Below are 21,224 nucleotides of genomic sequence, written 5' to 3' on the forward strand. Positions count from 1 at the left end.
AATGTACTGGACAGATAACTATAAATCAGCTGCTTTTCCTATGTGGTTGATGTTTTAATTATTTTTTTACGTTAATCTGTGGTACTGTGATATAAAGTATTTGTAGATTTTTAATGGGTTATATTGTCAGTGGGAATAGAGTAGGTTTATTTTGCTGTTCTCTTGATGCATAATATCTTTGTTAATTGATATCGTTTGGATTAGTCATGTTAACTAAAATTTATTAGTTAATGTAAATATGATATAGTTTAGAGGGTTTTATAAGTTGATTTTTTTATTACAGCTAGTACAGGTAATTTAGTAATAGATTTCAGTTTTTGTAGTGTGAAAGAACAAGAGGCATTATTATAATAGTAATATATATGATAAAGAATTTATATAATATGAATAGATGTATATTAATTATAATCATTTGTAAGAAAACAGATTGAGTCTTAAAATGGTTAGATGTTGCCAATCCTGATAGTCATTGTAATAACTAAATATTACTGTAATAGCAGTTAAATTTTATTTAATGTTTATGGTTCAACTTCAGAAGATTTTTAAAATTTTGCTTAATACTGATAGCAGTTTGAGGACAGCTGATATACTATACAAACTGAGCAGTAACTAATTTACAATGCATATATATATATACATACATACATACATACATACTAATTGTATGTATAATTATAACAATTACCTATATAATTATTTTTTTTATGTTATTTTTTCTCCCAAATATGACCATTACTCATATATCAGGTTTTTTTAACTCTGTACTTGTTTGGAAATATATTATTTACATTCTCACTCTCTAATTTAATGTGAATCATCCAGTTATTATTTAATGAAAATTACTCCTTTAGAACAGATGAAATAATTTTGTTCTTCATTGCTAAATGGATATTGGAATAAATTCAAATATTCAATGACATATTATTGCATAGATTTTCTTTCAGCTGTATATAATGTGTGTTTTATTTATATTATACTGTTTGTTGTTATCTAATTGTTTTAAGTAATTTGTTGGCTGTGTTAAAAAACCTTTGATACCTAATTCTTTTAATTAAAAAATATGTGATGATAAAACCATTTAATCAGACACAGATAGTTTTAAAACCTGAAATAAAAATAAAAGAAATTTTTAATTAGACCGTATAAAAGTATTTATGTGAGATTAATAGAAATATTTTTTATAAAAATTCTCAATTATATTAAGTATGAGACCAAGGAAATGATAAAAAATCCTCAGATAATTAAATTTATCCAGTTTAATCAGTTTCAGGGTATCTTCAACTAAATTCAGCAGAAAAAGCTTTAATGTTAATAAAGAAAAGTTTGTAAAAATATATGTATTACTTACTAATGCTTCGTTATCTTATTATAGTTAATGGTAATTACACATTTTAATTTCTCAATGAATGTTATCTGGTGATTGATTTATCTAAAACTTAGTTCATTATACAGTTCAATTTTTTGGCGGGTTTACTGTTGTATTATCTGTTAATTAATTTATTAGTTACATGTTAAATTCTTGTGGTTCATTTATATTACACTACTACACTAGAGTACAATGCATGTTTGAGTTTGAGAAAATTATTTTAACTTAAGTGCATTTACTAAAGTTACAAACAAATTACAGAGTATGTGTATTTGTATAATGTAATAGATTGATAAATTCAATGAATAACATTTCGTATTGTCAGCCAAATTACCAATTTGTCAGTTTATTAATGCATACGATAATAAGTCAATATGCATTGTCCTGTTGGTAATGGTCCTATGAAAAAATAATGTTATATTAACATTTTTTGTTTATTTCTTTGATCACTAACAGCTAAAAAACAGTAAAAGATAATTATAGTCTGAAGTGTGATAATTGCATGAAACATTGAGAAGTTAGCTACTATTTTATTATTGTTTTATATTATTCTTTTATAAAGAAGATATTACTCATATCATAAATATTTACTTTTGTGAGATCAGTTTCAAAATCATTTGTAAAGATTTAATATATGTTTCTTTATAAATGTAGATACTATTTTACTTTCAAGAGATATGTATTTTTTCTGTTCAATTGTGTTAACTTTTTTATATACAGTTTCTGGTACAAAATACAATCTTTAAGATTATATGTATTAGTTAGTTATATAAAATATTTCAAGACTGTTTTTTTTTTAAACGGTGATTAATTTGCAATTTTCCCCTTTTATTATTTTAATATAATTATTTTTTTCATTGTTGTAATTTACTGTAAATAATCACATTTTTTACAGAAATTTTATTAGTGAGGGGTAAAAAAATTATAAATTTTTCCCATATTATCTTAATCACCATAGGTTAACATTTAAAATTTTGAGCTGTGGGATTATTTTTACCAATAGAAATATTTTTTCTGGAATATAAAAGATCTTCATTTTTATTATAACCTTTGAATTAGGATATTTATATACATATTATAACTTTTCTGCTTAGGATTAAAAGAAAACTAAATCTACATAAATTTTTTAGACGCATTTATATATTAGTTGTTCATACAGTTATTACCATTATTCTTGTAATATGAGTATAGATGTCTTTATAACTTTTTAAAGTCATAAATTTTATATACATAACTGTTTCAATTACAATTCATACAAATTTCAGTGCTTTGGTGTCACACAAATGTAGAAAACCGCTTATTTTACATGTCTCAGGCTAATTTGCCAGAGAAAAATACAAGTATAATTGAAGCTTAATTATAAAAAATACTCTTTTTAAGTTTTCCGTTTTAAAATGTTATCTCTTATTGTTTGTAATATCATAACCAACTATTCCTCTACCATGTTCTTAAAATTAGTTTATGTATTTTTAAAATCAAATCCTTTTTAACTTAATATCTTATATTTAACAATGGTGTGAGTCGGTCAGCTCTTTTAAATATTTTTATAAATATTTTTTATATAGAGGAATTTTTTGTTTGAAATCACATTTCATGGATATGTATGCAAAATAAATGAATTGTTTTCAGCAGTGAATACCCCTGATATTTAAAAATAACTATTCTTACCATTTTGTACATCATTCTTCTATTCTGACAGCGTTACATAATTATAAAAATATGTGAAATAAATGTAGTTATAAAATGAACAATTTTTAAAAATCTTTTTTTTTTAATATGATGGAATGAGATCGGCAAAATCATTATAGTAAAATCAAAGGTGATTGAAAATCAGTTACATGATTTGTAGTAGTCCATTTACTATTAAAATTTGTTGTATGCCCACATGTTTGTAGCTTATTTCATAATCTCAACCAACGTATATTTAACCTTGTACATACATAGTTCATTAACTGTGTGTTTACATTAATAAAAGGATCAAGAAGAGATTTTTCCAGGCAGGTAGAGTTTTTTACCCAAATCTATGAAAGCAACTTAGGGTTTTCACCTTAACAAGTTAGAAGCGTAATTGTATAATCTGGATTTGAAGTGGACCATATTTGGTACATAGCAGTGACATTAGCTGAATGTTTCTTTAAACATTCCAGTTTTTATTTACTATTAATTATTGAAATTTTTAATGTCGTTTTCTCTGTTGAACTATTCAGCTGATTATTTACAGAATTTAAAGTGTAATATAAAACATAATTTGTTTAATTTCACTCATTTGCTGTTATTTTATGGAGAAGTAAAATTAGTAATTTAGATATCATTACACTTATGTATAACTGCCAAATCAAATCTACAGTTGTTAGCTACATATATGAATATTATTATGGGCACATTAACAATCCTAATGATATAAAAACATGCCAAAATGACTGGTTTTTTTCATATTGACATAGATCTATCTGCCAGTACCTTTCTGAATTTTAAAAACTAAATAGATTAGAACATGATGATAAATAATCTGACAAAATAAAACTCATTTCTTCTATTTAGAAACAAACAAGTATAAAATACTAATTTTTTTTTTCTAGATGGTGGCAGCTGGGTCACCAGTTGCTAGTTTATCACAATAAATCTGATATTTTTATTCCATATGATAGTCATTTTATATTTTTATCAATAATAACCAATAAAATCCATATAGCTAATTTTTAAAAACTTCAAAAATAGGATAATTAATTATTAATATAACTCTTTTAATGTGTTCAGTGTTGATAGCAGATCTTGAAATTTGTTAATAAATATTACTTTGGATGATTATTAATCACCAGTTGCCAGTTTTTGATCCTTAAATCTAAAGATGAATTTTCTTAATGATTTCATATACTTTTTTTTGTTTGTTTATGAGATTTTTCCTATACCTGTTAAATCCCTCATGTCAATTTGATTTCAAGGTAAGAATCTGTAGAATACTTTTCAGCAGCCAGACAGTAGGTTTGTACCTCTTAGACTAACTACTTATATTATTAAACATTTTTGTAAATATCAGCCGCTTGCTAATTGTAGTTTATATTACGACGTAAAATTATAACAAGATAAAAAGTAGTTCAGTACTAAATTATGGCGATTTTACACAGTCTTTCAATAGTATTTACGTGGATGAACTGATAAATTGCACATTTTTAAGAAACATGATCAATTAAGGACTTCAGTTAGGCCTTTCCATATTAAAAACAAAAAGTGAAATGTTCTAAAAATATTTTACGTCTTGTAAAATTGCTTCTTTTTTAATTCTTCTTTTTCATGTTGTCAAATAAATGAATGTTAGTTATTAAAATCCTATCGTAATTATTAGTTGTTGATAATTATTTTTTCTTAGTTTCTTTATTAAATTTTGTCAAATATTCATTATGTCAGAAAATTCAAGGTCTTTTCTTACAATCATAACGTTCCTGATAATCCTTAAGATGGAATCAGATTTTTATTATTTAAGTTTATAGAAACTGTACTTTATGAATATATTCCGAAGTGTATTCTTTTTTTTGATTTCACGCTTAATTGAATCCCTTATTTCTATGTTGAGTATTGTTTACCTTTGTCAGTTTCATTCTTTTGTCAACTTTGATGCATTTCAGAACAACTCCATTGTCAAAACTTTATTGTATTCTAAGTCTAAACTTAGTATAATAAGTTTTGACAATGGAATTATTCTGAAATGCTTCAACATATAATAAAAGAATGAAGCTAAGAAAGGTAAACAATACTCAGTGTAGAATTCATAGTATTTTTAGCAGAAAATATAATAATAATTATTATGTTAACAACAATTTGAATCCCTTGTGTTTATCTTACATGTAATAAGTTAAATTTTATATTTGCATCCTACTCTTATTCTAGTTATGTAATCACATACACACAGTCGAACTTGGAAGATAAAAAACAAGGTTTTAATACATTTTTAAAACCAACTTTAAAAAATAAATTTCAGATTAACACTAAGTAGGAATCACAAATAAAAATCTAATAGTCTCTTCCTTGAAATCTGAACACCAGACAGTCATTAATCTATGATAAAACACTTCAAAGTTTAAAATTGTGAATTGGAAAGGACCTGTAATTTTACTTCTCTCAAAAATGGAAGTGAGGCGATTCATTCCTAAGTTGCTGACAGTATATATGACAGTGTATATGGAAAATACTATCTCCCAGTGGGAAAGTTATTTAGGTATAACAACTGCGGAAAGCTTCATATGCCTCATCAAAGTATAAAGTTCCTCAAAATTCAACAATAAGTAAAATACGGCTATCAAATTTTCTGAGTTTTTTCTGCTGGGTATATTGTTATAATTATGTGATATAATGTTAGGGAAAAACCTTAATTGAATAAAGATAGTTAATTTTCTTGAAATTTTGAATTGCAGTGATAAAATTTGCATCTTAAAAAGCTATCCTCCTATTTCAAATGATTGTGACTGTAGTTACAATTTTACTTAAACAGATTATTGTAACAGATTTATTGCAGTAGTTTTCTCAACAGAACCAGATAAAATGATTTTAAACTACGAAGTTTAGCTATATATAATACATTTTTCTATTGCTCCTTTATGCAACAAATTATGAAAAAAGAGTAGTTTCTTTGTAGTTTTTTTTACAAAATCTAAAATAAGAAATTTTTCTCATTCTTTTTTTGTTAAAAAAATTAAAACTCTGAGCTTAAAAACTATCATAAAATTACAAATCATCACCAGTCTGAGAACACAAAATGGAGAATTTTTTTTAATTGGGTTGTACAACAGAACTTTTGTACAATGGTTGTACAATAGTTTAGGGGCTAATGATCATAATAGTCAATGCCCTTAAACCTAACAAAAAAGTTGTGAAAATCATCAAAATAGTAATGACTACTCTGTAAAACACCACATATTGATGGAATACATATATTTATCTGGAAAATATCATGTTTGTGAATTATACTCTTAGCTTCCACTGTTTTACAAAAAATATATTCATAGTAGAAGTAAAAATATGACACGCTTAAAAAAGATGACAATTCTAGAGTGAAATGTTAATAATATAAAGATTACATTGAATGAAGAAGTAAAATAAACAATCATTATTAAATTATAAAACTTTGTTTTATTTCTAAATATTGATGAAAAATTTAGTTTGTGCATTCATTTTTTTAGTACATTTTTCAGTGTTTGTATTTGTTGCAAAAGTATAACACATGTGATATAACAATGGAAGGATTTTTATGATTACTTCACCAAATAAGCTTCTGTAAGGGAATTTTTTGATATATCATTTGAATAAATCTATTACACTTCAAATGACTAGCAGAAACAAGACAGTGTTTCAGACATTAGAAAAATCATTTTCAAAACTTAGTTGTTTTTTTCTTTAAAATTATATATCTCTGCTTGGTCATTCAGTGTGTTTACTGCATTTGGTATATGTATGTAAAAGTACATTATGTGAGGTTGTTTGTAATTTTTAATTAAATACTGTCATTTTTATTGCCGATAACATTTAATTGACTGAATAGATGTGCCTAATTTTTTGACAATGTTTTAGAAAAAAGTCTCAAGTAAATCTCATTTGAATATAAATAAAATTTGATTGACTCGTTATGATTGTTAATGAGATTTTTCTATGTATTTTAATGTTCCTGATTTTTTTTAATACACTAATGGTACATTCTTCCTATATGTAAACTTACATATAGGTTATTCATATAACTTATATGTCATATTTCAGTGGGTTCTCTGCTTGAATTCTTTCGATTTCATCATACTGTCTTCTCCTGTTTGTTTTTTTTTTACTGTGAGTATATGAAAGGTATAATTATTCCCGATATTATGTGTGATAATGTTAGACAATGTAATTGTTCACTGCAGTCAGTTTTAATATTAACTATAGTGACTTATTATTTAGGTTGCATGAAATAATAGTCTGTTCATGCATCGCATCTTTTGTATTATTGTTGATACTATGGTTTACTTCATATTAAATTTGATAATTTTATATCATAATATAAGGAATAAAAAGAATGCCTTAAAAGAAGCTATGCTATAGCTCTGTCGATACCAGACCGAATGGAATTAATGTGGAACTGTATATATAAGGTAGGTGAGATGTTTGCCTCCGACCTGTTTAATAAAATCTTTTTCTCTATAAATACATTGCTGTTACTGTAAGATGTTGCTTTATATACTTTTCTCTTTTGAGAAAATATGGCAGATGATGAAAAATTATGTATGATTAAGGGTAGTTATTTTTCAATCGGTCTTGTAGTTACAGTCGGTACAGTGAATCAAGTAAATTGTGCTTCAGTTTTTTAATATTACTATTTGCACATTTACAGGCATTACATAATTCCAATGAACTGACATATGTTAATGAAAAGTATCATGGTATTTTGTTCATAAGCCATAGGTCATTTTGCCACATTTTAGATAAATATTTATATTTGACCTCTGGCTGAAGAGTTCCTTGTGATCTCTATCTTATGCCTGTAAAAAGGTTTTATTTACTAGGTCAGTTAAGGGAAACATTATTACCATATATTTTATTAATTTATGTATTAATGTAGCACTTGACAGTGATGTAATTATTACACAAGATTTCTAATAATATTTTAAAAGTTTCAATTGTACAACATAATTGTTAAGTTGAAGAAATTATTCTTGGTATCAATGTTCTTTATTATAAGAGGAAGTGATGAACAAACACACATATATATATTCATACCTTATAGTTAATTTTTTTATGATTGTCACTATACTTGTATTATGTTATAAAAAATATTGATAATTTGTATTATAAAAACTATTAATGTTCCAGTTGTTTAATGTTTACTGTGATAAATAAATAATAATTATTAATCTTGTTTTTTATATCGCCAAAAATGCTCTTTGACATTGGCTCATTGCCTCATTTAAAGAAAACCTTCATTTATTAATGTGATCTAAAGTATAAGTGAAAATTTTTATAGATGAATGTTGTGTGAAAAAAGTTATTAAGGACATTAAAATTAATGTATTAGCTCTTTCACATTAATGTGATACGTACATGTAACTTAAATCTTAGACTGTAATGCCATGTATGTTGTATGATGGTTAACTACTTAATGGATTTTATTGCTTTGTAAAATGATTAGTTAATACGCTTTTGTAGCCATATTTCAGTAATAGTTGTTAACTTCCATTGTACATCTTAGTTAAAGTCTAATGATTTTTAGACATAATTGTGTTGTGAAGTACTCTGTGAGATGTGAAATGGAATTAATGTATATCTATCCTACTGTTAATTTAAAGTTGTCCCGTATTATTGCAGTTGTATGCTAGTTTTTTAATTAAAGCATTTTTTTTTTAGAAGTGCCATTTTTAACTGAAATTTTAGATAAAACAAAGCAATCAATTTTTTTTATAGCTTCTTGCCATACATTAACTTTATGTTATTTGAATGAAGAAGTATATGCCATTTGCTCCTCCTCCATTTTATTTATCTTTGATAATTATTTTATTATTCAGTGAAAAAAAATTAATTTTTTTTTTCAAATTATCCCGCCTAGCGATACAATATCAAGTTATTTTCATGTATGTTGTTCTTTTCTCTTCCAATATTCTTACTGGGATGGTTTTCTTCCAACACCTTGGCTCTCCTATGTTTGAGGCTTTTTTGAAATTTTAGATCTTTGTCAGTATCGTTTCTGATCTTTTGTCTGTCAGTGACATTCTTTTCATGATTTCTTGAGTTTGAACCAGTTTATCTTGGTTTTTCTGTTCATAAAATTGATTTATTATAATTGAAAAGATTAATTATTATTTCTATCATTATTTATAAAAAATAAATATTGTTTCTATAAAATTAAAAAAAATCATGGGAAAAAGGTGTCTAGTTTTTTTAGAAAAAAAAAATAAACAGGAAGATCATTCTACCATAATTTTAGAACTGTGCTATTAGGTACAGTTTTATTTTTTATTGAGAACTTTCATTGTTCTCTTTTAAAGTTAATATTTCAACATAAAATCTGATCTTTCCATCTATTTTTCTTTTAGTCTCATTTATGGTGTTATTCCCAACACAAACTTCATTTTTCTTTTCTTAAATATGTTCTAAAATTGTGAGGCAGTAGTAAGATAAGCTGTAACCCAGTATTCAGATAATTTTTTTTTTATTAATAATATATGCTTTGTTTTGGATATTGTTATAGTTAAAGAAGCCTGTGATTTTGTTATAAATGAAAATGAGGTAAAATAGTGATAGGGAATTTTAGGAAAGTTATATTTATAAGAAAATGATTTTAACATTTTTTATATAGAAGGATTGTGTACTGTTTTACATATCTGTGCAAAGCATTACTTGACAAAATTTTTAAAAATTCACTTAACATCTGTTCACAGAATCTTTCTTAAATCACAAAATTTGATAGGTTCATTATCTGTTTGCATAATATTACTTCTCCAATTTTTTAAGCTTATTGGGTACAAGATATCTGATAAGACGCCTAATTCTGTTGTTTATGCTGATTTGAAACAAAAAAATTGCATTTTGTTTTCTTTTCACAGTATGTATATAAATGTATCTTTTGATTAAACATCTTTCTTATTTTTGTTCCCCTGTTCCATCCATCCCAATATGTTCTCATATCCTAGTTTTGTATGTTATACCTGTAAACCGTCAAGAGTAAGACAAACCTTTTAAAAAGTCTTCAAATATATTCCTTTTTCTGATACTTTCACATTCATAATTCTTTCACTTATCAACCTCTTTTTCTATTTTTCATCTCTCTATTTTGTGTCTACTCGTCTTAACATATCAAATCATCTACTTCTGTGATCTATTTGGAAGTTCAATAAAATTGATCTTGATTCATCTTCATTTCATTTGTATTATCATTTTCAAGGCTTCCACATTTCTGTAAAGGCAAGCTGATGGATCTTACCAAATACCATAATCCTTATAGAACAGCAAATAAAAAAGGTTCAGCTGTCAGAGAGTCACAAAACTTCACAGTTGTAGCAGCCTTGGGTTTATAACACGTATTTATATCACACATTTTTACAGAGGTCATTCATCTCTTACTGATGCTGTTGTCTGTTCTACTTCAGAATTCATGAAAAAATTTTTTTTTTTTTTTAAGATCAACTAAGATGTTAGCAAACAGAATGCACCAAGAATACGCTTAGAAATTCTGGAAGCTGCATCTATCATTTCAATAATCTATGGGAACAAATATTTTATACACAGATTCAGCTATTGACATTATCTTCAGCTTGCATCCTTTTATTTTCTTCAATGCTACTTCCTGAGATGTTCCAGCCAATGCAGAACTTTAGATTAGTTTGTATTCTCAGTAATATCAGTATACACAGCATTTAGTTATAAAAATTGGTTCTTTGGTGGACAAATCCCAAAAAAAAAGAATTAAGATATTTATTGATTTTTTTTTTTTTTTTTTTACAGTGGGTATTTTATTTTAAGTGGCATTAACTAAACTTTCATTAGCCACCGAATGCCTGTAGTTGTTTATAAAAAGTGAAATTACATCTAGTGGTCTTTACTTCACTGATATATGGAAACCAATTTACTGAGTGTGGCTTCAGGTATATCTTTATTTCATTTTACAATTTATTACTTCCTGAAATGTACTGGTTGCAATAAAACACTTAGTTGTCACATATGGTTTTTTCTTAACTCTTACAGTTTTTTTTATTAAATTTAGAAATTAGGAGCTGTAATATTTTCGGGAATTAAATTAATCGACTTGAAAACAAAATTGGTTTAAAAAATAGAAAACTCTCTTGTTAAATTCTAAAAAAATACTTTTTAGTGTTAATTGTGTAATTAATTTTAAAAACTAATTAGTTGGTCTATCTTAAATTTGGCACTATTTTTATATTAATTTCAATATTTTATACAGCATACAGCTTAAATTATGTGGAATCTGATAATTTACAGTAATTATTGTAGCTAGAATAGCAGTTTTATTCAATAATAAATAATGTGATAGATATTTTAAAAGATTGCCATGTACTGATTGTGTTAGTGTGTTTTTTTTTCCATGGATGGCATCACAAAGGTCTGGATACTGATTTTTGTTTTTCAGTAAGTTGTTTTTTTGTAATTAATAGTTGGTAGCAACAATTACAGCTATTATCCATCAATTTTAGTGACCTTTTCTCCAATTTTTTTTAAATTCATAGTTTATCAAATAATTGGTGGACCATAAACTCAAGAATTTTTGTCTAAATTGATAAAGGCTTTGTGTTATGGATGATTCTAAATAAAATGCTTTTTATATAAGATTTAATGATAATAATTTATGTCGAGTGTATGTTATTAAATATAGTTAGGTATTGGTAATGAATTTTATTGTTATAAAGTTCTAAATTGTAGTGAATTTGTTAATTTGTATTATATTTTATAATTGATTTTATGAAGATCTGTGTATTATATTAAGTAATATATACAAATATAATATTTAAAATTTAGTTTGTTTTTATTTTTATTTTTTTATTACCGTATGATTTATGAATATATTATATATAAAATGTTTAATGTTGTTATGTTCGCTGTTGTATTTACAAGGATTATGACTTTTTTATGTACTCTATTCTATTCTAGCCTTTTTTTATTCTGATAATATAGAATATTGATAAATAAATTTGAGAATATTTTTTATGATCTCATTATTTTTATGATCAGGAGTTATGGTTAAATCTACATTTATATTAAGATGGGTGGATTTTCTGTAAACATGAGTCAAATGCATGTGGACACGTATACACACTTATATATGACTGATGCTATTATTACAAAATGTATGATTAATTAAAATATTTGTTTAATTAAAGGTTTATATTAAAGTAGAAAGTTTTGATAGGTTTGCCAGTCTAATTATGATATTTGTAGTTACCAGTTAACGATTAGATGTTATGTGGCATATCTGGAGTGATAAATTGTACAAGATGAGAACATGGACAGTCTAAAACAATATTCTTATGTTGGAAAAAAAAAAAATATATATATATATATCTTTTATTAGATAATATTTTAATCTGTTTGTAAAGGATTATCAATAAATTGTATGATTTTTATCTGATAAATTACTTTTTTTTTATTCTGTGGTAACTGGATGATAGTAAATGCTTTTTCACTATGAAAATCACCATAAAGATTTATTTTAAGGTTTTATTACAGATTTTTAAATTAACACTCATGTTAAGATTAAGCCAAAATTTTGGTTTTTAAATTATTGCCAAACCGTCATTTCAACTTAGAAATCTGAAATTTGGTATTCAAGCACAACCATTAAGAACTCTGAAGAAAAAGTATTGTAATTAAAAAAAAAGAATATTTACTGTAAATTTTGCTGTATTAATTTGAGACTTAGTAACTAAAAATACAATTAAATAATTGGGATCACAAAAGTTGCAAGTAAAATTAATATGTTCCACTCTCTCTTTGTTAATTTTTTAACTTACAAATCACAAATAAATATATTTTTTTTAAAAAGATAACGTCTTCAAATAGTTAACGTTATTAATTTTTCTAAGACCTGGAGGGGTGGGTATACATAAATAGCCTAAAAATATTCTTATTTATTGGAATTGCGACTTTGACTGCTGTTATTTTGATCCCAGTGTAAACTGAAAAGAAGGTAATTGTAGAAGAATGCTTGGAAGAAAATATACAAGGTTCTGGACATGACAAAAATGTATATGAAAATTAGTTAGCAATAGATGAATGTGTTACTGTACCAGCTAAACTTGCTGAGTTCAATATTGTTTTTGAAGCATCACTTACACATCTAAAGGGAGTTGAGAAGAAGTGGATGAAGATGATGGATATTTGATGAAGAAATTGTACTGTTAAATCAAATAGAGAAGTACAGCAAGCATTACAAATTCTTTGGCAGTAAGTCCAGTAAAAAGAAGCTGATTTTCATGAACTTTATACTTGTGAGAGGTTTATTATTCATCTTCTAATTACACAGCATTCGACTGTAGATGAGTTTATAAACAATTAGTTTAGCTGGAGTATATTATCTTGTTTACATATTCGGTATTCATGGAAACCATCGATGTACATTAGTTCAATTTTCTTGCTTGCTTGTTTATTAATGTGTGAAAAAATAATTACAGCATTGTTGCTGTTTGATAAAATATATTCTGAAATCAATATCCTATGTGTGTAGTACTTTTAAATCAAACATCCTATGAAAATGGATTTTTTTTGTTTTTCTTTAATTCATGTCGCAATGTGTTGTTACACTAAGTGTTAAAATTACAATGGCAACAAAGTATGTGCAGTGTTTGGTGGATAAGTTAATATATGCAAGTACATACATTTTTGCTCATGTATTTTACCTGTTTGATACATGTTTTGTATTTGTACAATCTAGTATAACTATATTTTTTAAAATGCTGTGTATCTAAATTTTATAGAGTGATGACATCAGGGGTGGATCCAGCAACTGAACTTGGAGGGGGTCACATTTTCTTACTCGTTTCTAATTGGGTTGGATATATAATATTTCATACACTTTTATTGGATACGTACTATACTCTAAACTATTTTTAAATACAAAAAATTATTTAACCAATCATTAGAATTGCTATAAAAGAGGCAAAACCAAAAAATGCTTGTTTCTTCAGTTTCATTTTGCCTTATAAAAATTAAACTGCAAGTTATTCGAAGTGACCTTCATAGAGACTCCAGAAGCTAAACTAACTTTAAGCTCAGACTGTGTAGTCCTAGCACTTTTAATTAAAACTGCTATGAACAATCAAAATTATATAGTAACATGGGATAAAAAGTAAAGTAATAAGATGAAGATTTAAATTGAGTTTTATTTGTTCATTCATTTCGATATTTATAATTGATCCAAAATTTTCACATTTTATTTCATACAATAATTTATTTACAAAATAAATTCATCTTGATGATTACACGTCTTAGCATACCAATTGATAATGCGATCTACATCAATTTGCATGTCATTATTGATTATGCATTAGAGCAAGTGACTTCAGCCTTTCTTAATTACCTGTTATGAAAAAATATTTATTCACATTAATTACAGACTAGCAACTGGTTATTTTGACAATACAGTACTGGTAAAATGTTTCATTTCTTTTCAACTGAGTTTTCAAAATGCAAGGCCTTCAGGCCATGGCCACCTTGAATGACATAAAATTAAAAGAAATTGGTTTCAGTTATTATCATAAACATAGTGTCCAATTGTGATTACAATAAATGGCAACTACAGTATTAGCAACACATTTTTTTTACATTATTTTTGGAATAATTATTTATTATCAAAAAATAACTTGAAGATTAATATTTGCTTTTATTATATCTGTGTATTGGAGGTAAAAGGCACTATGTCACAAGTGTTAAATTTTTCAGGAGAACCAGTTGAGTGATTCTTTTACATGTTTTCTTAAATTTTTCACTTTTATTGACACTCTTTGTAAACTTTTTTTATGGCATAGTACATACAGTTTATATATGTCTAACATACATATTTTAGATTTTGGTAATCTTTAAAAATATTGTTTAATTACTGGACTTAGTGCGTTTTACCTCTGTGATAACAACTGTATAAAACATTATTATGAAAGCATTATTTCCTATTAGGAAATTAAAATTCAGTTTATAATAGTATAAAATAGTTTTATTTGTGTTCCAATTGTTTTATTACACTACAAAATTTTCGCTGAAAAAAGTTGAAAAATGTAACATAATATCAGGTTTTAAAAATGTTACAATACAAAGTAGTAAATCTAAAATTTCAGTCTTCTTCATCTCCTGGATAGTCTGCAGCACTCTTTGTGTGTCTAAAACTTTACAAAAGGGATGACATTCTGTGGGTAAAAACTTCAGCAGGGATAAAATATCATTGTATTTTTCTTAAGAAATAGAGAATTTTTCTGAGGAAATAGATTCTTTAGCATTTACTTTCAGAGTTGATGGAAATTCAAAAACGTTGAGTATTTCTCTTTAAATCTACTTCCTTAAAATCATTTTCTGAAGAAATTTTTTAATAAAGATGGCCAATATTTTCTTGTATCACTTGGAGATGAATACATTTTGACAGTTGAAGTTCTTCCTTATTCACATCCATTTTTCTGTACACCATAGGAGAATCTCCTTCACTGTACAAAAACTTAAAAGTTTTTGAAGTCTGGTAATTCTATGTTGTGTACAGTGAATTTTTTTGGACATTTAGCTAATAACATTCTGTCAATCGCGAGGTGTTAATATGGTTAATTGTGGAAATATTTTTGTTTTATGTTCAACCAGAGCATGGACTGCTTGTATTAACCTGATTGTATTTTTTTAGAATCCAAAAATAGCACATAATAAACAACATATTTTTATTCTGCCCGAAACAGTTGTCCATCCAAATAGTTATTTTGTTCATCATTGAATTTGATACAACACTTATCTGCCCATTTATGTATAGCAGAGGCAATCTCATTTCCTCCATATCCTGCCTTCGACTCATCCCATATAACACAGTCTGCTGAGCCATCAGATGAATCGTACAATGTAAAATTGAACATACACAACTTTTTTCGGTAGAAACTTTCACTGTTTGATAACAATGGTGTTGCAAGACACTTCTGAAGATCAGTAGTTACTACTTTATGGCTAGAGTTTTTCTTTGAATCAGCAGTATCACTAGATTTTTCTTCGAATTGTTTTTTTCTTCTTGCAAATGAACATTATAATTTGATGTGATTTTCTCTTTTTGTTCTTCAGATAGATTACATTTCAACTGAGCAATGTACAAATCACATACATCGCAGGCATCACTTTCAACAGCTTTAAAAGACAATTTGAATTTTTTATTAAAAATATCAGAGTATAGCCATTTTTTTGCAATACATGCTGGTCTTATGTTATGTTCAGTGGAGAATTGTAAATGTAACTCGTACATTCTTGAAATGCTGAGTGAGACCTGGCTCTAAAAATTTTTTTCCTGACCACTCTCTTGAGTAGTGACTGTGATATGAAGGAAACACTGCTATATGATTGAAAACACTATCAATAACTTCCTGTTGACTTTTGTTTGTTGGACTGTTAGTTCCCTGTCTATCTAGTTTAATCAGTCCTTCTCGTCTTTTCTTGATTGCATTAGTAACAACTTTATTTGATACAAAGAGTGTGTTTAGAAACATTGCTTGGTAGAACCTAACTTTTTGTTTATTCACTATAAAACTGTACACTAAGCTTTGGTTTTTTTTTGGTTTCCACCTTCTCTTGGCCTGATCGATGTATTTCCTTCAACTCAATACAAGAACTAATATATTGTGTTTTTAATATTAACATCTTTCCTTTCATGCCAGTATTCCTTAAATATCTCCATTCTTTTGTTTTCTTGAATTTTTTCCCCACATTTAAATTAATAGGTACATGGAGGCTTCATTTTTCTTGCAGCAATATTCTTCCTTCTTTTGTTAATGTACTGCTGCCCTGCTGCATGTCTCGACTTCCGCTTGTTACACATCCATTGTAGTGGCTGACACTGACATTTTCTACCTTCTTTTACAATTGTTGACTTATTTACAACTGTTCTTTGAAAAGTATTTGTTGAAGTTTCATCAGCTGAATCTGTACTTTCTTCATCTGAGTAGTAGTTTGCATCTTCATCTGTCATTGATTTCACTTTCACTCAAATTTAAATGCTCTTTCAAGATATGGTATTTTGTCACGGATAATGGGTCATCAATATCTAAAGTTCCATCTTTTGAACAGGAAGGCTTATCCTGTCCAAAATTAACATTTTCATTTGATTTAAAGGAGGGACCATCCATAAAATTAGCATCCATTTCATCTGAAATTATTAAAATAATAATTTTATATTATGTTATAATTTAAAACGAACTTTACAAGTTTGTAAATCTTAACAAAGATTATAAACAAGATTGACAAATTTGTAAAACTACAGTAGTTACAGATTATTTATCTCTTGATAGTCAGTCTGAACAAAATTATTATGCATTTCATAACAAAAATGCTACTCAGAGTACTGAGAATAAAATTCCTTTTAAGTAGTTAACTTGCCTTGTATTTTTTTTTCTCTGGTCTAGAAAGTCATATATTTTTTAGGTTATGTATTTCATAATGCATATTGTTTCTTTTAATATTATAAGTTAATTTAAAGCAAAAATACAAAGGTATTTTATTCTTAGTATATTTAGATATAGTATTATTTTGTATTTTTACCTTTATTTTCCTGTATTTTATCTTTTGTTTCTCCAAAGCAAGGTTTACCATCATCACTCTACAAGAGGTTATGACACTTTTACGTAAATTACTTTTTGAATTCATTTTAATGATAAACTCATCTGAATAAAGAAGGGAAGCAAACAAAATGTATACACAAATGTATTTGTAATGTTCACAGACAAGTTGCAACACAGAACTGAAAAGACTAGTCGCACTACAACGGTGGGGATAAAGGGCATTATCTGGACCTAGTGCTAGCTTATTCTCAATTTTCTGGAGGTAAACAGCTACATGTCCATATAGTGCTCTTTACCTCACAAGCATGTTGGTACATAGTGCCTTTTCCAACTGGCTAAATCTGTTATTTTTAGGCTTAGGACATAGTGCTTTGTACCTCTAAAAAAATTTAAAAAATTGCATAGGAAACTGTTAAAACCTTAATTTCGTAAAAAATGGACATAGTGCCTTTTATCTTCGATTCACAAATATGATTCTCTAATTCTAGTCAGCACAATCTTTTGGACAATATTTGAAGAAGGCATTTTTTTCCCATTTACAAAGAAACCAGAAGGTAGCTTCTATTAACACCATACTTAAATCTTATTTCACACTTTTTACATCAGTTGTTAAAATGATGCTACTCAAAAATAAAAAAATCATACTATTTTATTAATCAAATAAATAAAATCAAAATTGAGCTGCAGGATTCAGTTTAAAAAGTTGGGTACTTGAGGCTGAGCTATTTAGACAGAAAAACGTGAACAAAGACATTTTTGAACTGTGATATTGTTATTGAATCACTGATATAAACAAGCCTCCATTTGCATTAGTATTAAGCAACACTAATTTACATTAGTGTTAATCAATGTAGATAACTATTACCACATAATGGTGTCAGGAGTGTACACTATGTGGTTTGGTAGTTAGTTGAGCTTACTACTGTCACAACACTGAAGAAAGCAATAAATATTTTCATAAGTAAAATTCTTTCCATAATTTAAACTACTTATATAATGATTTTTGTTTAATCCTCCCAATCATTCTCAAAAATGGAGATTAACTGATGCTGGGACTTATTTATGGTGATAAAAATGTATATGCTGGTATATAATCTTCAAACAAAATTTGTGTTCTGTTATTTTTACATAATCACCCCTAAAATCAGAAAAAAATTTCCTGATTCCTCTTGCTACTTACTAAAAATAGTGCTGGAATTTCTATCACTAAATTCTTGATTTTGAGTTAAAATGTCTACAAAGTGAAATTATTGTTTCATCTTTTATTTTAGGAGATAAATCATTAGGCATTTAAGATAGTTTGAAATAGTAAAATTAACAAAACTTTGTAAAGGGAAAATAGAGTAATGTAGTATCAATGAAATGCATCATGCTTGTTTACACTTGTACATATTTAATTATTTACTTTACTCTTATATGCCTACAAGCGCCCATGATGATGATGAGGTAGAGTGTGTATACGAAGAGATTGATGAAGCAATTAAACACGTAAAAGGAGATGAAAATTTAATAATAGTTGGAGATTGGAATGCAAGCATTGGAAAAGGCAAGGAAGGAAATATAGTTGGTGAATACGGGCTGGGCAAAAGGAATGAAAGAGGGGACCGACTTATAGAGTTTTGTACGAAGTATAATTTAGTAATTGCCAACATCCAATTTAAAAATCATAATAGAAGAATATACACTTGGAAAAAGCCAGGCAATACTGCAAGGTATCAGATAGATTATATCATGGTTAAGCAAAGATTTAGAAATCAACTCGTTGACTGCAAAACTTACCCGTTGACATTGATAGTGACCATAATTCGGTGATAATAAAATGTAGATTGGGGTTTAAAAACCTGAAGAAAAGGTGTCAGATGAATCTGTGGAATTTAGAGAAGCTTGAAGAAGAGGAGGCAAAGAAGATTTTTGAGGAGGACATCGCAAGAGGGTCTGAGTAAAAAAGATAAGGTAGAAAATGTAGAAGAAGAATGGGAGAATGTTAAAAAGGAAATTCTTAAATCAGCAGAAGCAAACTTAGGCGGAATAAAGAGAACTGGTAGAAAACCTTGGGTTTCAGACGATAAATTGCAGCTGATGGATGAACGTAGAAAATATAAGAATGATAGTGATGAAGAAAGTAAAAGGAACTATCGGCAATTAAGAAATGTTATAAACAGGAAGTGCAAACAGGCGAAAGAAGAGTGGATTAAAGAAAAGTGGAAAGAGAAATGAACATTGGTAAAATAGACAGAGCATACAGGAAAGTTAAGGAAAATTTTGGGGTACATAAATTAAAATCTAATAATGTGATAAACAAAGATGGTACACCAATATATAATACGAAAGGTAAAGTCGATAGATGGGTGGAATATATTGAAGAGTTATACGGAGGAAATGAATTAGAAAATGGTGTTATAGAGGAAGTTGAGGAGGATGAAATGGGAGAAACAATACTGAGATCTGAATTTAAGAGAGCATTAAAAGATTTAAATGGCAGAAAGGTTCCTGGAATAGACGGAATACCTGTAGAATTACTGCGCAGTGCAGGTGAGGAAGCGATTGATAGATTATACAAACTGGTGTGTAATATTTATGAAAATGGGGAATTTCCATCAGACTTCAAAAAAAGTGTAATAGTTATGATACCAAAGAAAGCAGGGGCAGATAAATGTGAAGAATACAGAACAATTAGTTTTAACTAGTCATGCATCAAAAATCTTAACTAGAATTTTATACAGAAGAATTGAGAGGAGAGTGGAAGAAGTGTTAGGAGAAGACCAATTTGGTTTCAGGAAAAGTATAGGGACAAGGGAAGCAATTTTAGGCCTCAGATTAATAGTAGAAGGAAGATTAAAGAAAAACAAACCAACATACTTGGCGTTTATAGACCTAGAAAAGGCTTTTGATAACGTAGACTGGAATAAAATGTTCAGCATTTTAAAAAAATTAGGGTTCAAATAAGAGATAGAAGAACAATTGTTAACATGTACAGGAACCAAACAGCAACAGTAACAATTGAAGAACATAAGAAAGAAGCCGTAATAAGAAAGGGAGTCCGACAAGGATGTTCCCTATCTCCGTTACTTTTTAATCTTTACATGGAACTAGCAGTTAATGATGTTAAAGAACAATTTAGATTCGGAGTAACAGTACAAGGTGAAAAGATAAAGATGCTACGATTTGCTGATGATATAGTAATTCTAGCCGAGAGTAAAAAGGATTTAGAAGAAACAATGAACGGCATAGATGAAGTCCTACGCAAGAACTATCGCATGAAAATAAACAAGAACAAAACAAAAGTAATGAAATGTAGTAGAAATAACAAAGATGGACCACTGAATGTGAAAATAGGAGGAGAAAAGATTATGGAGGTAGAAGAATTTTGTTATTTGGGAAGTAGAATTACTAAAGATGGACGAAGCAGGAGCGATATAAAATGCCGAATAGCACAAGCTAAACGAGCCTTCAGTAAGAAATATAATTTGTTTACATCAAAAATTAATTTAAATGTCAGGAAAAGATTTTTGAAAGTGTATGTTTGGAGTGTCGCTTTATATGGAAGTGAAACTTGGACGATCGGAGTATCTGAGAAGAAAAGATTAGAAGCTTTTGAAATGTGGTGC

General features: G+C 27.4%; 2 protein-coding genes across 11 annotated transcripts in view; both read left to right on the forward strand.

Annotated features, from left to right (window-relative positions):
* Pi3K21B (phosphatidylinositol 3-kinase regulatory subunit alpha) overlaps positions 1 to 11,850 on the forward strand; it is a 300,183-nt gene extending 288,333 nt beyond the window's left edge. For all 8 annotated transcript variants that reach the window (XM_075363761.1, XM_075363759.1, XM_075363758.1 and 5 more), the window contains one exon: positions 10,823 to 11,850. The gene's annotated coding sequence lies outside the window, so the exon portion shown is untranslated. The remainder of the gene's footprint in view (positions 1 to 10,822) is intronic.
* The window catches only part of LOC142323678 (glycine receptor subunit alpha-2-like), a 58,956-nt gene continuing 48,555 nt past the window's right edge, over positions 10,824 to 21,224 (forward strand). For 2 of the 3 annotated variants that reach the window (XM_075363766.1, XM_075363768.1), the window contains exon 1: positions 10,824 to 10,962. In XM_075363766.1, the coding sequence (XP_075219881.1) occupies positions 10,932 to 10,962 (31 nt within the window). In that variant the 5' untranslated portion in view covers positions 10,824 to 10,931. Of the gene's footprint in view, positions 10,963 to 11,693; positions 11,819 to 21,224 lie in introns of those variants that run through there. The other variant, XM_075363769.1, reaches the window with a different exon arrangement.

This window comes from Lycorma delicatula, chromosome 4, assembly GCF_047948215.1.
Source record: "Lycorma delicatula isolate Av1 chromosome 4, ASM4794821v1, whole genome shotgun sequence".
Taxonomy (NCBI): Eukaryota; Metazoa; Arthropoda; class Insecta; order Hemiptera; family Fulgoridae; genus Lycorma; species Lycorma delicatula.